At 42.9% G+C, this 9,278-nt stretch overlaps 1 protein-coding gene across 1 annotated transcript; it reads right to left on the reverse strand.

Annotated features, from left to right (window-relative positions):
* Nucleotides 1–318: 318 nt before the first annotated feature.
* Nucleotides 319–9,258, reverse strand: SOX30 (SRY (sex determining region Y)-box 30). Its single transcript, XM_010151242.1, has 5 exons — nucleotides 8,784–9,258; nucleotides 7,290–7,529; nucleotides 5,719–5,892; nucleotides 2,767–3,259; nucleotides 319–694 (listed from the first exon to the last, which is right to left on the reverse strand). Exons 1-5 carry the CDS (start codon nucleotides 9,256–9,258, stop codon nucleotides 319–321), a joined length of 1,758 nt encoding a protein of 585 aa, XP_010149544.1.
* Nucleotides 9,259–9,278: the final 20 nt, after the last annotated feature.

The following is a 9,278-nucleotide window of genomic DNA, read 5'->3' on the forward strand; positions in this document are numbered from 1 at the left end:
TTTGGCATGAAAAGGATGTGCTTAAACACACCTCTCCTCAGGAAAGAACATCACCTTCTTAGGGCTGAATTCATGTGTACGTGCTTTCCTGAGCCAGAGCCCAAAAAATGCCCTGATGAAACAGGTGAAAATGCAGAGGCTTTTGACCTCCTCAGAACTGTATGTGGTCTCTCAAAATACAAACTCAACATCAGACTCTTCAAAATGACAGTTTGCTCAAGCTACATGGGTTTCCCATCAAACACACTGACAGAAAAGACAGTATTGAGAAAAACATTGACTTCCCATTCTAGAATCTTTCTCTGGACTTTTTTTTTTTTAATCAAATTCTTTCAACAACTTTATTTCTTCTTCCTCATCGCTGTCAGTTACATTGATGAGTTGGATGCTGGAGGGACTAGATGGGGTAGCTGACAAAACCTCCTCCAGTATCCCAGTCTCCAGCTGTGGTAGGGGGTTTGAATACCGCTCCTCGTTGCAGCTGCTCTGACAGGACACCCTTTCAAGGTTCTCACAGCTGCGGTGGTCCTCATGTACACTTTCTTCTAGGTAGTCCTTGAAAGTATAGTCTCTGTCCAGAGCTGAAAACACCACCTCTTGTCTTTGGTAACGCTCTTCATAAAAGCTAATGCATTCAGGCACCGAGCTGGAGAAATTCCCACAGCTGAACGGAGGTCGATTGAATGGCCATGTGCTGCAATGAGAGAGAGCGAAAGTTGGCTTTCAGAAATGCAGATTGCCTGGACTTCCATTCAGCTAAGAAAACCAGAATAACATTAATGCTCTATGTTATCTTCACCTGATGAAATGTTCGAAACACACATACTTTAAAACCATGCTTAATTTAAACACTGGGGCCGTAACCACAGTTGCGCACAGATTCCGTATCTGTGCAAATGTGCCTCTGCATGCTTGATACACGCATGACGTTGCTTTGAAAACAAACCCAAACCCCACCATGTTTATCAGTGAACTAATATAATGGATAAACCAGCATCTGATAAGCCTGCAGTATGCTAAGCGACATACTCAGAATACCAAAGCAAAGAATCAGAAGTCAGTTTGTGTTATCTCTGTACGCGAAAATTTGTGACAGATCTGGGGTAAAACGCTCTTAATTATTCTCTAAGTGAACTGTGGTATCTGGTACATAATTATTAAACAGGAGGACTGACAGAGGATCACTGTGCCAGTACGTGGTGTCAATATTCCTATTTAAAAGATACGTTTTTAAAAAGCAACCACACAGCAGATTGCAGGAAGATATAATGTCAAATGTAACTGTTTTCCTCTGGTGTCACACGTTTGAGGTTTTATCCTGATGCAGAATGACATACATATTGTAATTCACAGGGTGTTACAGAAATTCACCACACTGTTAAGAAAACAAGGGATGTGAAGATGTAATAGAGCTCTATGGTGCAGACATAAAGACACTGATACAATGTCTATTGAGGTTTCAAGGGGACTATTCCTCTTTCCAACCCAACATTTAATTTTTTTTTGCATAAATCTGCATACATACATCTGCACTGTCAATGCTACTCAGAAATTATGATTCTTGTATGCAAGAAATGGGTTTATAGGAATGTGAAGTTATAAATAATTGTATTAGAAAGATCCTGGCATTGGCCAAACTGGCAGCCTTCAGAAGTCCATTAATGTGTGAACTCAGAAGTCTTGTATGGAATAAGAACACTCCTCTCCCTCAGTGGCCTCACAAAACTGTCTAATTTCAGAGACTAAGAGCTAAGCAAAGTTCATCTATCACAATTCTGGGAATATGTGTCCTGTGTTTCTTTAAAGGACCTCAAAAATAGAAATGTCTTGCACTGCACTTATCAGCTTATAAAGTTCTCTTGAGTTTGATGGGTCATCATCAGCACTGGTTCATGAAAAGGTAGTCTTATAGCCATAGAAACACATTGGTTGTTGCTATTGGTAGGAATGAGCAGTGTATAAATGGGCAGAATTTAAGTCCAGTAGTCATAATCATAGAACCATAGAATGGTTTGTGTTAGAAGGAACCTTAAAGATCATCTAGTTCCAACCCCCCTGCCGTGGGCAGGGACACATGGGCAGGGATAATAATTTGTATGTTTGGTATTGCACAGTCACAAAAGAAAAATGTCTTAACAAAGAATAAGCACCAGCAGGCCAGCAGACGACTTGCATTTGAGCAGCACTCCTGCTGCTGGGAGGGCACTGGTGCTTTCTATGCAGGCTTAGCTTAGGAAATACCCATGGGATATTACATGGGTTAGCTTGTAAATTCTTTGATTAGGTGATCTCTGATTAACTGCACAGAGGCTGCAAAGGAAAAACTAGGAATTACTGCTTAAGACATTTCCCACCAGGCTGGATTTCATAAATACTGGTAGTTATGACAACTGCAATCATAGTATCAAGGAGACATCTCACAAACCTACTTTAATTCTATCCAATCATTTTCAAAATATATTTACACAATCTCTACCTAATGCTGTTCTATAGAAGTCAGCTGCTCTTAGATGTATAAAGTGGAGAGAGGATACTTCTGTCTAATGTGCGCTTGGGAGTGCCAATTACTGCAATAGTATTATGGAGCCTTCAGTAACTGGGCATATATTATGAGCAGCCTCAGGCCAGCAGGTCCTACCACACAGGAGCTATAGGAAGGTAAGAGCACCTTTCCTTCTGAATGCTCCATCTTCTGTCTGTAAGTCAAAAGACCCTCTGCCCTTTAGCATTTGTTCTTACTGATATTGAAATGAAGGTTTTCATTACCTTGGGGGGAAATAGTGAGGTCCAGGTACAAAGTAAGACTGGTGAAATGAAAACTGAGGAGGTACTCCAAACGGACTGGCTGGCTGACCAATGTGAACAGACTCACAGACATGTGATTGAAAAAAAGGGGGAGCCTGGGGAAGAGGTACACCTCTAGGAAAAATAGAAACCCCTGGGTACTCCCTTGGGGGCTCACTATTAGGGAAAGTAAATCTGCCATTCACATTGGTTATGTTACTTGGGTTTCTGCTGAACTTCTCGATGAACACTGGTGTAGGTCTCCTCAGAGAGCAACTGAGCCCAGATGATTCACTAAGAACTTTGGTGTGAGCAGGTTCAGGAAAGTGCTGTGGGAAAAATAAAGGGCGCAGGGCCAGGGTTGAAGCTGGAACAGCCACTGATGTGGTGCCTGCACTAGTAGGCTGGAAAAGAGTAATTGGACCAGCATGTCGAATGGAAGAAGCCGGCAGACAGATGGCAGAAGGAGCTTCACCTTTAGGAAACAGAACAATTATTTATCAGACATGAATAGAAGGAGAGATTTCATAAACCATAGCCAGAGCCAGAACCATTTCCCCCAAAACACTTTATAACACTACTTCCCTGCAGCTCTCAGTCATACACCACTTGACCTACACGTGTTCCAACAGATGGGTTTGGAGCCCACACATTCAAGCTTCCTTCCACAGAAACCCAAGGGTGAAAGAAGGAGGAACTGGTTAGTAAGGGTTGGTGAGGGCTGTGTCCTGCCCTGACATGGCCACAGAATGGGTTTGGAGCATGCATTTAGTGCCTGAAGCTCAGAAGACCTCCCAAGTCTACCAGCTGAGTTGGAGCAAGGCAAATTCTTAACAAATACGTGTGTTGCCAAAACAGCAGTGAAGAGCAGAAGCAACAGTTAAAACACTACTATCCAATATATTTTCCTATTTGTTTCACCAATGAATGTACCTGCCAGCCAGTTTCACTTTAAAACATTTTGCAGAACATACACTTGAATGTACACTCTCAAATCACACATCATGTCAACAGCCTGCCTTCATACAGAAAGATTTCAAAACACATTGCATAAGTATTTTCAAACCCCTATCTAGTCTAAGAGTCCAAATTCTGAGTCAATAAAACTTAAATGCATCTAGATGCTTTGAGTGTGTATTTAGGAATCATTTCAATGCGATAGCATAGTAAACTCTGAAATGAAATATAGTAGCACCTGAGGACAACTTAACATTATAAAATATACTAGGGTAGGAGAACAAAACCCACTTTATTCAATCAAATTTACAGAAGGATTTGAGAAAGGATCACATCGCTAACTCAGAACTTCACCAGAACAAAGCTGAGGGTTCTTTTACACACCTGAATATAACCACAAAGCATAAACAGGCATTTAATTTTCTTGCATCATGAGAAAGAGAGCAGCCCTTGGCAGTACGCTTAGAGAAAAATGCCACTGCCTGGATCTAAGCTGTTTGTTGTTGAAATCCACTACTCATGCACTGACCGAGCTCTTTCAACACAAAATATGCAGGTCAGCTGTTACAGCTGCCTGTGGGTTCTCATGCTACAACCTATTCCACTGCCCATATTGACTTCTTACAAAAAGGAGCATCCTTCCAGGTTAGGTGCTACTTTTTAATGCATTCCTTCTGTATTTTTGTTTGTATAAAAGCTGAGCTGTGTATGCTCAAACTGTGGGCATGTGCAAGTTCATAACAACTACACACAGAACGATTCCAGGTGTGCATAGATACCCGAGTAACTGTTCATGGAAAACATGCAAATAAAAAATTTGTTTTTCAGATTTAGTGACTGCTTTAATATTGTAACAGAAACCTACTAACACCCTACTAACTTCCTTTCTGCTTTAATATTGCAGCACACACCTTACTGATACCCTAAAAACTTCCTTTCTGATGACCTTGACAACCCTGGCTGCTGTCTCTTGTAAGCAGCCCAAGGTGCTGAGCATTACTCTAGAGCAACATGCCCTCATGACTACAGAACACCAACATCACAGTGGAGGTGCCATGGACTAAGCTCATGAGCTTTTTCAGGCTTAGTGAAGCAGGGCTAAACACCAGCACAGTTACATCAGGGGAGGTAAGACGTGTGTGAGGTGGAGACAGAGAAAGAAGAAGAAACAGCTGTAGCTCAACAGGAAGCACATGTAGAAGGAGTGAACCAGGAACTACAAAGACAATAGATCTGTGGGCAGTGTAAGAAGCCAGAAGAATTTAAGAGATTGAGAAAACCGTAGGTAGGGCCTAGGAGGCAGAATCATAGAATCACAGACTGGTTGGGGTTGGAAGGGCCCTTAAAGATCCCCTAGTTCCAACTCCCCGGCCAGGGGCAGGGCCCCCTTCCACTAGCCCAGGTTGCTCCAAGCCTCATCCAGCCTGGCCTTGAACACTTCTAGGGATGGGGTATCCACAGCTTCTCTGGGCAACCTGTCCCAGTGCCCCCCCACCCTCTGCAGGAAGATCTTCTTCCTGATATCTAATCTAAACCGCCCCACTTTCAATTTGTACCCGTTACCCCTTGTCCTGTCACTACAGGCCCTTGTAAAAAGTCCCCCCCAGCTTCCTTGCAGCCCCTTCAGGCACTGGAAGGTGCTATAAGGTCTCCCCGGAGCCTTCCCTCCTCCAGGCTGAGCAAGCCCAACTCTCTCAGCCTTTCATCATAGCAGAGGTGCTCCAGCCCTCTGAGCATCTTTGTGGCCTCCTCTGGACTCACTCCAACCCATCTATATCCTTCTGATGTTCTGGGTTCCACAGGTGGACACCCCACCATGTGGGGTCTCACAGAAGAGCCGTGCAGAGGAGGACTGGAAGAAGCAGTGGTGTCAAGACTGAGAAATTGTTTCTACTGTATGCACACTACTGTATGTATAACTTTTACTACAATAGGAAAATTCCAAATGTTTAAAATAATTTACTACTGAAAACTCACTGATTGGCTGGACAATACTGTTCTTAACATTGGGGATGACAACAGAGTGAGACTGGAAACGACAAATGCCAGCTGGATTTGTAGCGATGAAACGCTGTGAAGTACCAGAAAATACAGCAGAGGCAGGCGGTGGAAAACGCTTCTTTTTGCCTGGTCGTGGTTGATAAACCCAATCTGTCAAGAGATGAAAAAAAATGCAGACAGCCAGTTTTTGGGATGGTCTCATTCTCTACGTAAAGCTATGATACCTGTAATTTTGAACAATTTTAAGAAAATTACTCCAAAAGCTGCTCCTATAGTCAACGGCAAAACTCCTTTTGTTTTAGTGAGCTAGAAAACGGGGCATTTTATCAGAGGTGGAGATAAAATGGATGTATTTAGGCATTTTTTTACTATTACTAAGAGACAAATACAGAACAGTGGGGAGTGACATGGCACAGCTGAGGAAAGCACGTTAAGCAGAGAATGACACTGTACCATGAGCTCAGTTTGGAAGAAAACCATGACTCTATTCAAAATGTGGATCTTTCCTGATTGTTTCCTTAGCCCTCAGGGCTCACATATACCTGTAGGTTATAAGAGACAATGGAAAATATGACCCACTAGGAATCCTATATGGATTTTGCAGGAATACGTTTGCCTTTGACTTACAATGTTAACCAAACACTGAGAGATGTATAAACATATTACAAATTTACACTGTGCAGCTTTGTTTCTTACACAGGCTGAGTACTAATGCTACTTTAAAGAAACCCTTTTTATTGATTTTGTTTTGAAGGGTGCAAGGGGACAGGGCTGCTGCTCTTATCTTTTGCTTGTTTATCACAGATTCATCAGATCTTGTCTACCAGGATTAGCCATAATCATGAACTAGCAGCATTATGACAACAGAGACAGAAAGGATCATGACACCTGGTATCTCAAGAGCTTTTTAAAAGAGTGTTCAAAGGACTTATGCTCTGTTTTATTGAACTGCAGTGTTACAGAGAAATCAATTTAATAAGGGTACACATTTTTACCTCTTCACAAGAGGCTGAGAAACAACATCTTCTACACTGTTATTTGTGAATCCTAAGCCTATTTGTGAATCCTAAGCCTACACATTGAAGAATCCCACAGAATACAATGCTATTTGTGCTTCCTGTGGCATTTCCCTTCCCTGCTTTTTATGGAATGGATGCATGTGTCACCACAGGCCACCTGGGCAGCTCTTTCTGGAGTCTATAAAATGATGCAGCAGGCCACGTTCACAATAAGCTCATTGTCTGGCCATTAGACTACTAAAGCATTCAGGAGAGCTGCTGTAGCTGTGGTGGTCTAAGACCATTAGAAACATCAGAGGCTATGAAGGAGGGAAACAGCACTTTGGGTCCTTTAAAAAATTAATATGCACTAGAAAGGCACTAGAAAGAATTAATAGAATTAATAGGCACTAGAAAGCTGACAGAAGGACTGCGTGCTTGAAATTTTGTAATTTTTTTCTAACCCTATTACTTGTTCAAATGAAAGAGAAGCATTTTTCAAAAATATCTTGCACTTCTAAAGCATTCAGGTAAATAAATACATGTTACCAGGAAATTCCTCTCTGTGCCTTTGTTTTATTTTATGAGCTTCATCGTAATAGGGCTGCTTCTGCTCTTCGGTCAGTTTGCTCCACTCCAATCCAAGCTGAATGCTGATGTCTGCATTACTGGCAGCTGGGTTAGCTTTTGCTAGGGCGGACCGATGAATCCTAGACCACACCATAAATGCGTTCATTGGACGCTTTACATGGCCACTTCTGTCCTTGCTAAATGGAGTATCTGGCATACCTATGCAACAAAATGAGGAAAGATGATCACCTGCCTGGAAATATATGCAATACAGGTTACACTCCATCGTACATCAAGAGGATATTTGGCAGCAGACGAAAGAATCACTAGAGCTTTGGAACACATGAAACTCGATGCACATGTGGTGAGCAGTTCCTAGAAAAATAGGGCTAAGGGACTATCCTCCATGAACTTTCATCAAACCACTGCATAAGGAGTCATTTACCTGCCTTTTGTTACATACATAAAATACATATACATATATATATTTAAAATACATATATATATATGAGACTGCTAACACACTGGTTTAGATTTCGTTTGGCTAATTGTTTTCTTGTGAATTTATAAACTTAAGACTTTATAAACTAGACATTGTATAGCATAGACCATATCACTGCAAATTTATCATCACCACCAGAACTATGTATCCCAAGCCCTAACGATGCAGGGACCAGATCTAATGACGGTATGGCAGTTTAGCCCCACACTTGTGCAGTCCCTGGCTTCTCAGCTGAGGTTGTTGCTGTTCTCTGGGTTTCTGGTTGTTTTGGTGTTTTGGGTGGGTTTTTTTTTTTTCCCACCCTTACTTTTATCTCAGATTTGGACACTCAGTTTGCTGGAGGAACTTGTGTTACCAGATGACTGGTATCTGACACCCTGCACTGGCTCTTTGTAAACACAGGCTGCATTTAAATTGAGCTGGTGACATGATGAACCCCCAGACTGATTTCTGAACCACCAATTTCCTCTCTGAAAACAACTTAGAAATGAACCCTTTCACAGTATCAACAAAAGGCAAAAGTCTTCCAGTCTTTAAGACCTCACTAAGTCATTGACAGCCTAGGTATCTTTCAGAAAAGTAAACTTCTAATCCAGATTTTGCAAAATGTTCCTCATTTACCATGTCCAAATTTTCTCAGATGTATGAATGCTTCATGGCTTTAAAATCTGCTTAAAAAGCAGATTCCTGACCTTAAACTCACAATCACAACTCAATGCAATTCTAACAGTTATAAGGGGTTTAATGTAGTCAGGGACCAAGTGGAGGAAACCGCATTGATTTTAACAAGCCACTGGAGAACTGTGCTCCTGTATGTTTATGCCTGACGCTGAAGAAGCGAGTTGTACACACTCCAGTTGACCCAAAGGGATGGTTCTCTAACACGACCCTTCCACTCGTGTTCTCCTATCTGATAACCTGTCAGCCGCAGGCCACTTACTGAACCCTCGTGAGCTCTCTTAGCATAATACCTGCATCGGAGGGCAGTACCGTGAAGGGCACATTTTTGGTTTCGATCTTTACGGAAGGCTGCAGCGAAGGCTGCGTTTTAAGCGGCACTTGTTTCACCGGCACTCTAGTCACAGGGATCAGCTCTGACGGCACAGGGCCTCGGATCTGTATGCTGGTCCCAGGAGGTAAGGGACAAAACACAACTGGGACCTTCACATCTTCAGGGAGGATCCCCAACCCCGCACAGAGCTGCGCCCTGCCGTCATCGGTGCTGGCACGAGCAGGCCCACACGACGAGCCAGCCGGGGCGTCGTCCTTCTCCACCTTCACGCTGCAGGCCTCAAAGGCCATGTCAGGCGGCTCCGCTTTGACAGCATCTCCTCTCCAGGGCTCCTTCCTATTCTCCCTCTCCCCCAGCACCTTCACCTCGTTCTGACTTTTTCCATCTCCCTTGTCATGGTCCCCCCTGATGGCAGCGCAGGCCTCCTCCTCCATCCCCCACGGAGCTGGTGAGC

This window comes from Eurypyga helias, unplaced genomic scaffold, assembly GCF_000690775.1.
Source record: "Eurypyga helias isolate BGI_N326 unplaced genomic scaffold, ASM69077v1 scaffold46184, whole genome shotgun sequence".
NCBI lineage: Eukaryota > Metazoa > Chordata > Aves > Eurypygiformes > Eurypygidae > Eurypyga > Eurypyga helias.